Genomic DNA, 16,927 nt, shown 5'->3' with positions numbered 1-16,927 from the left:
TCTTCCCAGAGAACTAACGGAGGAATCCAGACTGAGATCTTCACGTTTGGCTTACGTGGGCAGGCAGGCAGATTTCCAGGTTATGCTCATCCAGAGCTTCAGACTTCAGTCGCGTTTCTGCGAGAAGACAAGAACAAGTTAGAAGGCTAGTTTCTCTCAAGAGGCAACTAGTATTCACTAGGATTTCAGAGGCTCAGGTTCGCTAACCAAACTAGGTCAACACTGCGGCGTCGAAGGAAGGTCTGACTGCTGCTTATGTTGGGAGGTCTTCTGATGAGCTGATGATCCCCAGGTGTGCTGAGGACTCTAGCTCAGGAAGGCCACAGCGCTCTCTGCTGGAGACAGGTGGCAGATCTCCAGATCCCGACAAGAATAAAGCTTATTGTAGTTTATAAAACCAGTAGGAATGGGTAACATTCACATTTGAACCACTCTGGTGAAGGTTCCCAGTACATTGGAATTGGTGTGGATACTCAACGATGCCAATTAAAAAATACATAAATAACCTCACCTTAAACATTAGGCTTATTTACCTGGAGCAGACAAAGATGATAATGTGGCTACAGATAATGAGTTGCTAATGGATACAGGCATCCTAACTGTGCTGAATGTAGGCGTTGTAGCAGTAGATCTGATGCTGTTAAAAAAAGGTGCAGTTTTCATCTTTATAAAAAATAAAATTGGTGCTTAACCAGCTACTTCATCAGATTAGAAGTATTCCCGCTGCGGGCCTTACCACGATATTGACGCAAGCGTAACATGCATTTCATTCAAAAAATTAGAGCCATACTCTTGAGCTTTTTCTTTTAGCCACTCTTACTATGTTTTACTATACATTGCAGAGGCTAAGATGCCATCATACTATTGTGTGTGAAATGCTCCGTCATGTCCAGCATGTAAAACTTTTTCATTCCCTGTGTTGAAATAATGCATTTAAGAATCACTTCAGTGCTCAACTCTATCTAAATATATGTTAACTATTGGAATTAATTTATAGATTATTAGATTATACGGTTCATTAAAAGTATTCTAATTACTACAAAAAGTGCAAAATGAAAAGGCTCTGATTTAAGATGCATTTTGTGAAATCTTTACTTTTAGAAAATCTAATCGTCACTAAGAAAAACAGGTCTTGGAATCTTAAGGTTTGCACACTCCTATGTATGGTTTACAAGGGAAACCATACATAGGATGGGAAGAAAAACAGTTTCCTTGCAATATGTTTTTTTAGAGCTGCATATCTGAGGTAAACCTTACAGCATTAAAGTATAAGCACCCAATATTAGTGCAAATAAGAACATAAGACTGATGGATATATATGTCATTATAAAATGCCCTTCTCAAACCTTTTATGGCAAATGGATCATATATTGCAGTTGTTTGTTAATGAAACCCCACATATTGAAATAAAGAAATATAGTTTATTTATTACCAAATAAAATAAAACCTCATTCTGACTTTAACAATTCATTAAGTACATGATGTGATGTTATGATTTATTGGACAAAAAGCATCAACATATAAAAAATGTATTAAGTAAACTTAAAACAGTGCTCAGTTCAACCTGAGTGCATTGGCATCTCTGCAGCCAGACCAAGAAGGAATGCAGCAATGAAAATTCACAGTGGACAGTGCTGACTGTCCTTTTCAGTTATCTTAAAACTTCAGAGTTGCTCCCCTCTTTCCTAGCTGTCTGTGCAGTGTCAGCCTCATCTTTTGAGCCACACTGTCATCAATTATGAATTTGTTTTTCTACTGCATGATTAGATGGTGCAAGAAAGGGAGAAAAGTGTGACTTACATAAGGCTCGTAGCATGATACCTCAATATGAAGGTACGAGAAAACGTCTCGCTGTCTTGTTTTAAAAAATTCACCAGCAAGTGTGATAGCCTCTCAGGGTCATATGTTCTTTAAACTTAAATCAATGCTGAAAAAGCTGAGAGTAAAGACTGTATCTACCTTTAGGATGGCAGCAGTAGTCCTGCTCAGTTATGTGTATTCTAATCATACTGCACCAATTTAAAACAAATTCACAAACACTTAGAAAAAAAAAAAAAAGAAAAAACAGGTATTTAACTGAACCATAAGGAATGATTACAAATACATGTGTTAAAACTTCTCCAGGTTATGAAATGAAGCGTAGATTAGTTTGCCATTCAAATTGCTAAAATGTTTCCATCTGAGGTAAGGCCTCTCCTTCTCCAGTCCTTGAGATCTAGTGCCTTGAAAGTTTTTGGAGCATACCTGCTCCAATGCAGGTGAATCAAATAAATGATTATTTTTTTAGCAGGCCATCCAGAGCTGCTCATTTGATGGAGGTTTGCTGTAACAGGGATGCATCTAAAAACTGCAGGGCAGTAGAGTTCAAGGATTGGAGTGGAAGGCCTCTGATCTACTGTTAAGAAACCAAGCCAATTGCATCACTTCACTGAGAATCATTAATTCCCCCCGAAAGAGTATGTACGAAACAGTTGATAGTCACTTGAATGAAGATATTGCAAAGCAAAAAACTGAAAGTAATTTTTTATATAAAAAAGTACATTTGTTCTTCAGTTGAGGAGGTAAGTGAGGCACTTTGCAAATGGAACAACACAATTTACATTTAAAATAAAATAAAAAACATTTACATTGTCTTATTTAAGGTGCATATTATCTTATTATCTTAGTTGAAGAGTAAAATACTAATTTCATGGGCAGATCATCCTATATACCCAGTTAAATTAAGGGTAAACCCCTTTATTTAAGAATTAGTTTACTTATTTCTAGATCATTTTTGCAGTGTGACTTGAGGCAGATCTCATACTGTGCGTTAAAGTAGCAACGGTTCAGAGGAAAAAAAAAAACTTCCTTTAAAGGAAGCAAAACCTTGAGCAGAACTGGACTGTTCTCCCTGCTGCCCTTGGGGAAGAGACTTCAAAGTATCCAATGCAGGCCCAGCAGATTCTGCAACAGCTTCTTCCCCACTGCTGTTAGACTGCTAAATTTTATATAAAATGGGTTATAAAAAAAATAAAAAGTGTAACTATACAGTCATATGTTTACATCACTTTTTTTGTGTGTGTTTTATCACTCCTGCTTACCTTTATCAAGGCTGCAGTTTAAAAGATGTCTGGAGAGCTGTACTAAACTAAATTTATTTTTGTATACACTTGTGTGTATAAAATGACCAAATTAAATTTGTCTAAGTCGGTCTACGTCTGTCTAAGTCTAAGACATTTTAGGCAACAGATATTTGGTTCTGTGATTGAGGATTCAATCTAGTGGTTGGTGAGTGATAGTTAAACACTGTTGCTTTAAGCTGAAATCTAACATTTGTTGTTAAAATATGCAAATCCTTAAAATAAACAGCCTATAGTGGTTATCACCAGCCTCTTCTATAGTAGCCGGGTGGGTTGTTAACCAGTGCTAAGGAAACACCCTTCAAATCTGGAATAAAAGAAAAAGGAGCTGAATGTTGGAAAAACTGCAAATCATATCTCAGTCTTATGTTTGCATTTGATCACCATGTTTACAATTTATCACTGCTTCACTTTAAGAAATGAAAATGTCTTGAGAGCTGTACTGAAGCCATGTTGTCATTAGTGCTCATGCTTTTCCAAGTCAGATCTTCCGTCCCTTGGACGTGCATTCAAATCCAGCTGTCAATTAGCACTTTTTTTTTTCCAATACTGGTGTTATGTCATTACTTGTTACTGTAATTCTGAAAGCCTTACAAATGGCTCACTACACCTTGCCAGCTGGCTGCAGGACCACGAGGTTTCCTTATTTAACCAAAGCATTTGTTCCTGTACAGGTGCCAATCAACTCAGCCTAGAGGCAACATAGCTAATGTGTGAAGGTGGTGGCTGTTATTAATAATCACCATAATTACAGAGGAACAAGGAAAGCTGGAGCCTTACTGCTCCACTGAGTTTCATTCCCTAGTGGTTTGCACGCTCAGCGTTAACTGAAAACCTTTGCCCTTGAAGTGTTCTCCTGCTTGTCATAAAGGGAGGTACACGTCTTCCCTAAACTGTCCAGAAAAAAAAAAAGAAAAAGCAAGAAAATCCTCAGAATTCCGGTCCTATTCTCATTTGAGACAACTGATGCAATAAGGATTTTTATCTAAATAAGTACATAAAGTACATGAAGTAGATATAAGTGGATACATAGCATATAGAAAACTGTATAAAACAAACCATATAAAATGGGACATACAATTGTTTCCAGATTCCTTTATGCTTATAACCCCTTAATTAAATCGATTGCAACCACTTGCCTGTAAAAGTCACTTAATTAGTACATAGAGATTTCCTATTTGATTTAACCTCCATTATATTCAATTCTGCAGATAACATAGACACACTTAAACATGCATAGTCAAGAAATAACAGATTGGAAATGATAGAAGACATAGCTATAAAGTTTTAAACCAACAAGGAGAAGGTAATCGTTATGATTGCTGAGACTCTACCTTATACAATGTGTCGTTGTTAGCAAATATTAGCCAAATACATACTTTTGCTCCTGAAGGAAATTTCTGACCCCAGAGAGAGATTAAGATGTTGTGCTACATATGTGCTCTACTTACTATTGTAAATAATTTAATTGCTGCATATCTCCCTTATGAATGTGACAAGCTCTCAGACAGCTGGGATAGTACACAAAGATTATGAGCAAACAATATAATTAAACAATCAATTAAAGGAAAAGTGTAAATATGACTATCGTTAATGATTTCCTATCTATTTTGATGGATTATAAGAATACACTACCATAATATATTGGTAACTCCACTATAATTGGAACCAAAATAGCTGAGAAAGAAACTAAATTGGTCATTATTTCAGCCATCAAGATCATTAATTAGTGTCCTGTGGAAGTATATAACAGACTGATTCAGCCAGTGTTGTATAGAGTCTAGAGACCTAGTCATTATACAGTGGCACAGACATTCTGCTTAAACAATATAATCAGATTTACAGAACATCTGATAATAAATGAGGACCACCTGTGGGACTCCATTCTCATGCCTTCATAAAGCAAACTGAACATTGCTCATACATTATTCATGCTTTCTGCAATATCATTTTGACCTCTCTCTAGGAGATGTGGACTGCCGTTCATTTTGACAAAATTTGACAATCAGAATCTCCAAATGGAACCTATGCATTTTGCATAGGTTCCATTTGGAGGTGTACACATTTGAAGGATGTCAGTGCCTTCTGCACATTAGACTGAGAATGAAATGTATGAGTAAGGAAACCTAATGATACTTGTCTGGTGCTAATGCAGCCTAAGAATGATAGCCTGAGCGTTTCTTAACTGATGATAAGAGTAGATCTAGCCATTAGAAAATATTAGGAAACATAAATTGGCAAAGTTCTATTAGAGAACTTAGTGTAGCTTAGATTTTAAACTACATTTATATGCTAAATTCTGGTGCTGTCAAGTTGTGACATTGTCCATAGAGGCTAAAGCAGTTTATAAATTCACCCTCAGCAACAAAAATAGTTAAAATAGTTTGATTTTATTTATCATTTATTGTTAGAAGATTTTTTACTTATTCTTCTTTACAAATATATTCCTTTTATTATTAACAACACAGGTCCTGGACTCTGGATTGTTTTAGTATCTGCAATATTTGCTGTTGTAGATAAAAATGGGTGTTGAATATCACTGTTCTATTACTGATACACAGTAAAGTTTTAGCTGACATATTAACTAAAGTTTTTTCCTGAATGCTTTGCTTTATAAACCACTATCTTGGTATACTCATTTTTTGTAAGGGCTTCAGCTCCTGTGGACTGTTAAAGAAACTATACACCATCCCTCCGCTCCTATGGTTTACTCTAAAGATATCACCGTGCATTGTACCCTAACTCTTTCTATTTTTGTTATCATGAAGCTTTGGAATTAACATGCAAGCTGAAGCGTGTTGAGTCCGACATGGAGCTTTACGTTTGTGCTGTTGGATTGGAAAAGCTTAAAATCAAGACTTGTGCTTTCGGTACGCTGACAGTCCAGCAATTAAAATAAGTGATGTGGTCTTTGAGAATTAATTACTTTGCTATCGATGTTTCCTAATTGAACATGTAAGCTACAGGTTAATTTCCAACCCCAAAAATAGGAAAGAAAAAGTTAAAGAAAAAAAACACAAATTAAAGAGCTAGAATAATGATCTTTCTGCTGTAGCAGAGTAGTAATTATTTAGCAGGAAACTGGGTTCCTGGCAGAGGTTTCTTGGGCTCTCTGGCCTTTTTTTCCCATCCTATTGCTTGAGTGTCTTGTCCGCCCACTGGGATGGGGGACACCAGTTCCTGGCATTGGTTGGGTCTGGAATGTTGGAGGGTTTGGCTTCAGCCTTGTGGGGGAGCCTGGCGTCCTACCCTTACCCTACATTGTGCCTGCATTCAGGGGAGGAAACATTGAGGGATGACATTCCAGTTCTCCTCCCTTTGATGGTGCCCTATCCCAGCCTCTTATTAACTTTAAAAAAGGGGTTTGGGGATCTCCTACTGTGTCTTTGGGCTGTTCCCCCTATGGCGATTGGCCTGAGGGAACAGTGTACGTATAAGGAGTGTAAGAACATGTTTATCGTCTGCCCCTGTGTGCACTCCTGTTGACCGCTTGTATATGTCCATATGGGTGTAAGAGTGAGATTTTGTGAAAGTAAATTTGTCATCATCTACTTGTTAGGTTGAGTGTTTTTCTCCCCTTCCACCTACTAGAACATTGTGAACCCCAAGTATTAGCAGGGCCTGCCTCGTCCCCCGTCTTATGCTCCGCGCTAATGCCTCTGTCTACTGGCATCCTGTTGGTTCTCTAGGTGCAGGGTTGGGTACTTCGGTGGGCATTTTCTCATTCTTGGTAGCTGTCGGGCCGAGCCTGAGCATCCTGGCCCTACTGGTCCCCACTAGGTCATGGTGTGCCCCTGGCCATCGGACACCTAGGCTCTAACTCAGGTCTACCTTGGGCATGACTGGACACCGGTGGAGCTCATGGGCTTGCTTTCACGGCCTTGTGGGAGCTTGGCACTATAGCTTCTGGGGTCGGGCTCCTCAGGGTTTGGGCCCATTTGGGGTTTGGCCCCTCAGGGCTTGGGTACGGTTACTCTCGTCTGCACTTTTTCTGGTGGGTGCCGCTGTGAAGTAGCTTTCTGGAAACTTTATACCTGTGCATGCACATGCATACATACCACAGGAGTTCAAAATCCCATGCTATGTCTGCTGGATTGCTAATGGCTCTATAGGTGAGGCGTTACACACTAATACTAAATACTAAGCTGCAGCTACATATATAAACCACCCTGAATAACTTTGTGTTATCATCATAGGTTTTGCTTTCCACACACATGGATATCTCAGGGATAGCCACTTTTCTGGAAGCTTTTTTTTAATGTTTACTTTGGTTATCTAATCTCTTATTGTTGTTGTTATGTTCTGTATTTTCTGTCCCTCTTGTCTCCTACGCATGGAAGCAAACCTCCAGGAGTTACTGCCTTAAGATTTTGTTTTCAATCAGATTTGATACAAGTACCAAGCAGAACCCTATGGCAACAACCATAATGGTCTGCTTGTGAAAGCAAACAGTCGGGCTATCATCTAGCTCTGGGAAATTGATTGCCAGAGTTGTATTTGCAAAACAGGCACAGGTGAAAAAAAAAAAAAAAAGGATGTCTATGGTGAATCTACTCGTAGCTTTCATGAGACCTAAAAATATTGTGCAAGATAACTTCAGGGATCCAAGGGAGTCCATGCAGCATTAAGTCTGGGCTATTAAGGCGAAAAGGGTTTTCTAACAGAGCTTTTTTTGTGTGTTATGCATGATTTTAGCATAGTGTTTGCTGGATATGGACACCCTACATTTTTTTGTTTATATTTTAAAACAGGTTGAGTTTTTTTGCCTTAATAAATTAATATTGCTGTGTCCATTCCGTACCTTTACTGCAAATCATGTGGTTCTTACCAGGTTAAACAAACTTAAATCTAGAATTGTTACCTAATTTATTTTTTCAAGACTTAATTTCTTATTGTAATTGTTCAACTTAACACTACGAACCTAGTTTAGTAAAATCTAGTCAATTAAAAGTATTTGCAAAGTCAAATTTCCTGCGTAAACAAAGAAGTTCACTTGTTTTGAGGTATTTTCCCTCAAATGAAATGTTTTCATCTTGGTTTAAGACAATCGTTTTTGCAGTATTGTTTGTTGTAATTGCCATTAACTCTGCTGTCCTCTGGCTGTTTTCTTTCCAGACATCTTGAGGGAGTTGTGTTTGATTGCGGGTGCAGCATCCGCTGGATCCAGCTGTGGCAGCAAAGGGGAGAGGCAGGCCTTCACACTCAGCAGCTGTATTGCAGAAATGGAGCATCTAAGATGCGGCTGCACAACATGTACATCACCAACTGTGGTAAGGATGTGGTGGCAGGCGGGGGGTGAGATACAAGGAGGAAAAACAATGAAAAGAAAGACGCAGGGATGATAGGAAAATGGAGAAAAGGGGAAAGAGAAGAAAAGGGTTAAAGGACAGGATGAGGGTGATACTTAAAGAGGAGGAGGTGTGACAGAGTTCAGTGGGTGAATCTGAAGCGAGGAGCTGCATTTTGATTTCTGACAGAGGTTGTAGACTTCGTGCTATTATTTATTATGTTATTTTCTTGTGGTGACTCATATTTAAGTATCTCATATGAGCATGCGTGTGTGTCTCAGGATCAGAATCTATATTTGTTTAGACTATGTTTATTAAAATAATGAAGAGGTTAATCAATTTGATCTGGATATATGCAGACTTTAAAGTCACACTTGTTAACCTGATCACATACTGCTGCTGTGTTTGTGTTGGGTACATACAGACTTACCAGAGATCAGCGTGAGCCACAGCAGCGTGTTGGTGACAGAGGGTGAAAATGTGACGGTGAGCTGCAACGGATCCGGATCCCCGCTGCCTGAAGTAGACTGGACTGTCGCTGGCCTGCATTCCATCAACACCCACCTGGTCTGAAATACACAGATCTACACAGTTCATGCTATGCTCTGAAAGTACTTGATTTTTCATTTGAAAAGAAAACAAGAATGCCAGACTGGAAAGTTGGAGGTTGCAGAGAAGCACAGAGTTCAGTGTCTAATATGGCTTCCCCCATATATTGTTATAAAAATTGCACTTTAGCACTTCTGATGGTTTGTATCTGAATCAGTGGAACACAGTGTTAACCTGTATCCATTTCTGAACATGTTTTAATATTTTCAGGCTTTTTCTCATAATAACAAATACTTAAAGACAAAACAAAAATGTTGTTTAGTCACTAATCCTTTTAGTAATCTCCACTGGAAATTTCATAGTTTTTATTAGCAATCAGGATAAATATCTTAAAGTAAGAATCTCTTACTGTCCTTACTTAGTTTAGACCAGGAGTCATTAAAACTTATAATAACCGAGAGCCACTATATTGTGTAGTACAGAGCAGTATTTGTTGAATACAATCCCTATGAACACCCTTGACCTGTATTTTTAAGTGTGCACTTTATTTCATATGTTAAAGATAGATTTTACTTTAAAGATGTTGCTTGGATAAAACATTTGCTTCTCTATAGTAAATAAATAATTTAATAGTATACTTATCCTACTTAGATTTCACGCTTTAATAAAGTTCCTTTTAGTTCCATAGGGACTGAGATTATAGAGGCCTCAATTTACTTTATTTTTTGTAAATTACCCAACATTAAACACAGGAAACAGTAAAAGAAACAAAAAGAAACAAATAAGCCCACAATTTACCAAAAAGAGGAATAGGCTGTAGCAAAGCTTTTTCTTGTCTACCCTGTTTTATACTTACAGCCTTTACAACCTAAAAGGTTCTTCACAGTACATATGTAAATATTCAAATCTACATAACAACATAGGATTTTATCATTTTACATTTTAAAGCTCTTTTGAAATTCACCAAGAAAGGACATAACTTAAAATCATTAATTTATTCCACAGTTTCATACCAATACCTGAAATACATGTAGATTTTATCTGACTCTTCCCTTTGCACATTAGAATATTAACAAACCTCACAAATTATATTTAATCTCTCTTAACTTAAATAATTTCTGAATACCAGAAGGAAGAGTTTTGTTCACTGCTTTATACATTATTCCAGTATTTTTCTAAAAAAGTATCTTTAAATTTTAATATGTTGCTTTGAATGAAGAGTTTATTAGTTGCTTCACGGTATCCCGCCTTATTAATATTTTATATTAATATTATATAATTTTTTTTACAACTTAACTAACCTATCCATAATTGTTTTACTTGCATTTCCCCATACTTCTGAACAATAAGACAAATAAGGCATGACCATAGAGGATATAATATGCAGGCCTTTCATATTTATTAAATATTTTATTTTAAACAATATTCCAATAGTTTTTGCAACTTTATTTCTGATATATTCTATGTGAGGCTTCCAAATAAGTTTATTGTCTATAATAATCCCTAAACATTTTGTCTCATAAATTCTTTCAACTTTATATTGTTATAGAGTTAGTCTTTTCATCATTTAACAACAACTTATTCAACTCAGCTAACTTTTTTTTCTACTGTTTTTATTCTTTCATCCATATTTTATTCCAGGAAAAAATGTATTTTTATTGTCAGCAAACATTCTAAACTTTAGAATACTGGATAGTGCAAAAACATAATTTAAATAGAGCATATCAGAGGAAACTGGTTGTCCACGGTGTAGGTGTGCGGTTTCATGTGGGGAATGTAGTTAAAACCGTAGGCGATGGCGGCATCCTCCATGATGTCACAGGCATGGCTGACATGCCTTCACAGGCCTAATGATTGTGATAGCTCCAGACGCACCAACTTCTGTTTTACAGTCTGGTTACTATATTGATGTCCACTCAATCTCAACAAGGCGGTTTCTTGTACAGTAAGTGAGCTGCTCTGCTCAGAGCGTAATACAGCTGACCCATTATTCTGGATGCCTGACACAGGCCCCAAGGACATTATTGTTATGAGAACTGCAGTTATACAAGCAAGAAGAGACAGCAGTCTGCTGAAATTATACAAGTTTTTATCCCGTCTTAAATTTTTTTAGTGACTTTACAGATAAGGATTATGCCGCCCTAATGGTTTGTTTATAAAGTTAGCACACTATGATTGCTGTTATTTGGACACTTTTAGGTCAGAAGTTGTGAATGAAGCCTAAAATATACAGTGGTGCAAAGCAGGCAATTTGTAAAAAAGTTACTGTTATAAAGAAACAGTTGCAAGGCTCTTTTTTAATGTTTCTTTAGCATTAAACTATGATACTAAGATCATTTTGGATAAATGAAGGGGTTTAATTTGGTCTCTAACGGCATTCTGTTTCCTTCAACTGGAATTTAACTAATTAATAATTAACCTTTGTTTTAATTAAGTGATTAAAAATTTAAAGTAGAGCAGTATAATAGTATGTACTGCACAATCTTTTGTTCAGAGAGATAGTTTCATCTCTTATCTTAATCTGATCCCTGTGGCTCTGTTTCCACAGTCAAACGTTTACTGGCCGAACATCCACTCTATCAACCTGACCCTTTTTAACATCAGCCGAGACGACAACAACTTCCAGCTGACCTGCATCGCAGAGAACTTGGTTGGGATGACCAACTCGTCAATCCAGCTTAATGTTCAGTGTGAGTTGGAGGTTTCCTAAAATTTATTAAATTTTAAAATATTGGGGTTTAAAGTTCAGAGGTAAAATTGTAAGAACTTGCCCTCTGTGTTCGTCTTGTGTTTGCTGCTATACCTGTCACGTAGAGGGGGGATATGTTGACAGAAAAAAACTCATTACTTAATACTAATTAGTTTAATCTTGTAATTTGGAAAGCTGTTTACATTTAATCTCAAATGTGTTTTTTGAGGTTAAGCGATAGCTGTGACCTGTGTTTGCAAATACTCTAGAGAAATATTAGCTGCCAGTGAAGATAAAAATGAAGTTAATTTGACAACAGGAGGATCACTCTGTAACACAGCAAGATTTAAACAATGTTTTATAGCCAACTGTTGACTTTTACCCTTTGTTAACCATTAGGTAGATAATTATTTTAGGGCATCGTCATACAAGAGTATCCTGGAGGACTGAAATTTGAACCACAACCTGTGCTTTCAAGCAGGGCTTTGTTATGGCAGTGGTGACTGTGATTTAATTTATAGTTTAATCATTTTCTCATTTTCATTCTGTATGTACAACCTATATTTCCTGAATAGCAAGGTGTTATTGCAACAGCGGCTCGTCTGGGACGCTATACAGTAACAAGAGCCTGAGAAGATCCAACATGTAGCAGTGCAAGGACAAAAGCAATGAGAGTACACCCATGCTGCTGCCTTTATACAGATGCAGAAGAATGGAATGGAATGGAATGTAAAAGTTTAATAATATATATATATATATATATATATATATATATATATATATATGTTAGTATACATATTTTCAACTGCCTGGAAAACAACCAGTAAAATGGCAGAAAGCACAAAGCATTCATGAGTGCTGATGACAAAAATAAGCAGTATAAGATGGGTTTGGACTAGGCAATCGAGGGCTCCATATGTACTAATAATAAATAATTTGTAATGTCTAATAAATTATAAATATGATCACAAATATATCACATGCTCCATCCGTAATGTGGGCCTGGCCACAGATTGAACATATATCGTAGGCTCTACCTCAAAGCATGCTCTCCTTTTAGCCCGTTCACAACGTTTGACTGGGCTTGTTGTCAGCCTGCACATGGTTGCTTGTTGCTTGGCGACATGTGCCACTTACTTATTCTGGGCATCTTTCACATGCCAGCAGGTACCCGTCCATTACCCCTCCTTTTTAGGGAGTATGAAGTGGTTTTGTGGGATTTCACCAGTGGAGAAATTTAATTCTCTCATAGCCCAATGGCACTCCAGTAAGGTCAAAGCAACACTTGACGGGGAGAATAGATGAAAGTTTCTGCATCAATGTGGAAAGATATATTTTATAATCTATATTGGCTTAGCTATAAAAGTGACGAAATAGGATAATTTGAAAATGAGTGTTAGTTTGGAAGAAAAATGTGCCTTAAAACTTACTTCAATGCTTTAGAATAGCATTAAAGCAGATTACACATATGCAAATAATGACCTAGTTTTAGTGTATTCACACCAGAACATTTCTATGGTCTACTTGATTGAACTGGACCAAAAGTAGAATTATTTTTTTTCCCATTAGGTCCAGTTTGTATTGAAATTGTACTTTTTGTAAGTTGATTATTACTCAGAATTAGAACTTCATCTTTAGTCGCATTAATTACTGCAATAGTATCTTGACGGATCTATCAAAATAATAAATCGTACAGCTGCAACTAATCCAAAATGCTGGGGCTCATGTTCTCACTCAGACTAGAAAGATAAAAAACATCACCCCGGTTTTATAGTCTTTACACTGACAACCTGTAGCTTTGAAAATGGTCTCTGAAATACTTTAATTAGTTTATAAATTGTTTAATGGTTTAGCACCACAATAGATTAAATACTTACTGTCATTGTGTCAGAACACTCAGGTCTACTGTTTTCAATCTACTTTGTATCCCCAGAACCAGAACCAAACATGCAGAGGCAGCTTTCCTTTTTATGCACCTTTAATCTGGAACAAACTCCGCAAAAACTGCAAAACAGCAGAAATGCTAAATTACCTTTAAATCAAGGCTGAAGACCCACCTGTTCAGAGCTGCCCTTGATTAGTGTCTGCATACATATCCAGGTGACAAGCTGCTCTTAACAAAATATCTTATTAAACATTCACTGTCTTCCTATCAACATGTTGCGTATTTGATGATGAATTTTATGATTGTGTGTGATGATTCTGTTTTTTTGATGATTTTCTGAGCACTTGATTTTGATGGTTTTAATGATTTTTCTTTCACATTTGTACTGAACTTTTTTAATGGTATAACGGCCATACATTTTTACTTACTTTTCACTTACTTAATTACAAGAAATCAAGGCATGTGATTTTTTTTTTTTGCTCCCATTGGTGAGAAATGAGTACAGCAGGACACAGCACAGAGATGGAAATGAAGTCACACATGCAGCAACACAGTTTTGCACATTTGTTTAGTAGTCTGCCAGGAGAAGACCAAGAAAGTTAGTAGTTTCGTGGAATTTAAATCAGATCTGTGGTAGACCTGTTTTTTCTAATTATTCCATAAGATACACAATCATTAGAAAAAAGCTTACTGATTTATAGGCTTTAGTCCATATAAAAGTTTTGTGTATAGCCGTGTGAAATGTGTTGTTTGTTAATGTATCAATCCTGTTTCAACTATTCAGTTGACTCATATAGAGCATTTATTGATGTTTATGTTTTGTTTACATGATCAAGATGAGTAGATCAACCTAAAAATCATGGTCTACAGCGATGCTCTGCTAATGTTTATAATACACTACCGTGAGCAGCTTCTTTTCCTCAAACTATTTAAGCTCTGTGTGTTGCCGTTTCTCTTTCAAATTTTGCACTCTATTGCCCATGGAGTTGTCAGAACCCTCTTACCAAGGGAGTTCTGGGCAGATCCAATGGCCATTTTTCAATTCAAAAGAACATGAGTACAGACTTGTTAACTTGTTAACTCGGCCATCAGGCGTGCAAAGTTACTGTCATTCAAATGTTTGCTTTTCTAAAGCATAAATGCAAGATCAGTACCTCAAGAAGTTCGTCTGGCTTTTCTAAATAATAGAAACATTTATTCCAGATTTGAAGGATTAATTAATTGTAGTGCAAACTACTGGATTTTAAACTAATGTTTTGAAATGTGACCTTGGCATTTAGTTTATCATTGCCTGCCTTCCTTGGGGAAACTATTTGAAGAGAAAACCAAGGGTTGTTACTTAGCGGATCAATGAGACATCTTGTTGTCAGTCACAGGAAAGTCCCAACCTAGAGCATGCCCTGCTTTGTTAGCTGTTCTACTCTAAATGGAGCCTAATTTACAAAGTGAATGTCATGCTGTGTGGAAGAACACTTGAGGCTAAATATGAAGACAATATTTACAGAAAGTGGAGAGAGGTAGGGTTAATGTAGATTGCTGGAGAAGCAGATCAGAGATGTAGTCCTCTACAGTAATTAACAGGTGTCTAATTCTAAGGGGATTTTGTTGTGGCTTCACTTTTTAGATCAATGAAAATCAGACATCATTGTGAGTTACATTCTGGGTAACATGCTAAAAATGCTACCTGTTTGAAAACCTAGAAATGTATCCAATATTCCTTATTAACAATGTTTTAAGCATTTAAAAAGATTAATAAATGTATGATGTTCAGTAAAAACTCATGAATACTTACAGTGTTATGTATTTTAGTGGAATAACCTGTGGCTCTGCTGAAATGTTAAAATTGATTTAAAGGTATATTGTAGGACCTCTGCTATTTTTTGAAAAAACCCGCCCTCTCCACTTTAAAATGCACATGCATAACCCTGTAGCCACTCCCGCGAGGGAACGCCTATTAAACTTGTACGAGAGCATGCACAAGCCTATTTCTCCTTGTGCACACACTGTTTCTGTTTGCATCGCTCATCCAAGCTTACTTTCTGTAAGAAGATTTACCATTTTTCCACTATGTCAGACTCACCACGTGAAAATGGGGACGAGCACGTAGGAAGGCTGTACGTAAACATATCTCCAGAATGATTGACAGTTAGGAACACCACTTATTTTGATGATCCACAAGAAAAATAAAATGCTTCACTTTACCATTAATAGCAGCCTTGAGCTTATCTGCAATGTTGTGTCTGATGCATTGCCATTCAGTTATAATATTCTAAACATTAGTTTGCTGGCCCAAAAATCTACATCTGTATAGCAACACACTTGGGCTTTCTTCTGCTGCTTTAACTTTCTTATAGACTTTTTTTTTTATATATAAAACACCTGTAGAAGATGATTTGAAATGGTTTTCCATATTATTATTGAAACTAATTAGCTCCATTTTAAACCGCATTTCTAGTTTGCTTAAATTCCAACATGAGTAGGGCTATTTGTTTTAATTTAAAGTAAACTATGGTTTACATTGCTCAAAACATAGAAGTGTATATCAACCTTTAACCACTTTATTTCAGTGCTCCAGAGGTCGGATAATTTTAGCTACTTGTTACCAGAATGCATTGCTTCTGACCACAAAATGGTGCCTTTGTGTTGACCTTATACATAATACCTTGTTTTCCTCTTGGGAACAAATGTCCAGCAACATCCTTGAGAGGCCATGCAACATAATGTACAACATTCAGATCACTGTTTTGCTCAAAGATCGGAAAAAGCTAATCAAATTTAGCAGCACTCACCCTTGAGGGAGCATTAAAATACAAAATGTTACATCCCCCCATCCAAGAGTAATGAGCGTATCTTGAACTGGACAGAAGGCATTGAAACATCCTGCCAGCATGGCTAAAATTGCTAATGTGTCACGTTGTTCCCTCAGGATTAAAATCGCTGGATGAGTTGGATAAAAACAACTCCAATCAACCATGCTACAGGGAATAAAGAACAGATAAGCTCTCAATGTGACATCTGTATTGTTTTCTCTCAGCAGTTGTGTTTTGGTTATTAAATCTTATTTGCTCACCTGTCAAAGATATCCTGAATAAGGGTGAAATGCCTCAAATGTGAAATCACTTTTCTCTTTTGCTAAAGGCGTTAATCAGCAAAGCCTGCTGGTGCAGTGATTACTTGGAATGAAATCTAGTTACCTACCACTGAGCAAGAGGCTTATCCACATGTGAGGACATCAGTTCAGCTGGGTCTGCCACGGTTTGGTAAAAGTTAAACATTTTATATTTTATAAGTAATTTATGTAGTTGACACCGTAATTTTCCAAAATCAATTTAATAAAGAATCAGTTAATATCCCAACATTTTGTATGATTTAAAGGCACAATATATATATATATATA

General features: G+C 36.7%; 1 protein-coding gene across 2 annotated transcripts in view; it reads left to right on the top strand.

The window, feature by feature from the left end:
• Positions 1-16,927, top strand: part of ntrk3 (neurotrophic tyrosine kinase, receptor, type 3) — a 340,701-nt gene that overhangs the window by 152,692 nt on the left and 171,082 nt on the right. For both annotated transcript variants that reach the window (XM_015379852.1, XM_015379851.1), the window contains exons 5-7: positions 8,235-8,389; positions 8,832-8,974; positions 11,505-11,646. In XM_015379852.1, the coding sequence (XP_015235338.1) occupies positions 8,235-8,389; positions 8,832-8,974; positions 11,505-11,646 (440 nt within the window). The remainder of the gene's footprint in view (positions 1-8,234; positions 8,390-8,831; positions 8,975-11,504; positions 11,647-16,927) is intronic.

The sequence above is a fragment of the Cyprinodon variegatus genome, unplaced genomic scaffold, assembly GCF_000732505.1.
Source record: "Cyprinodon variegatus isolate N-32 unplaced genomic scaffold, C_variegatus-1.0 Scaffold201, whole genome shotgun sequence".
NCBI classification, from domain to species: Eukaryota; Metazoa; Chordata; class Actinopteri; order Cyprinodontiformes; family Cyprinodontidae; genus Cyprinodon; species Cyprinodon variegatus.
This window is presented reverse-complemented; position numbering and strand designations above follow the sequence as displayed.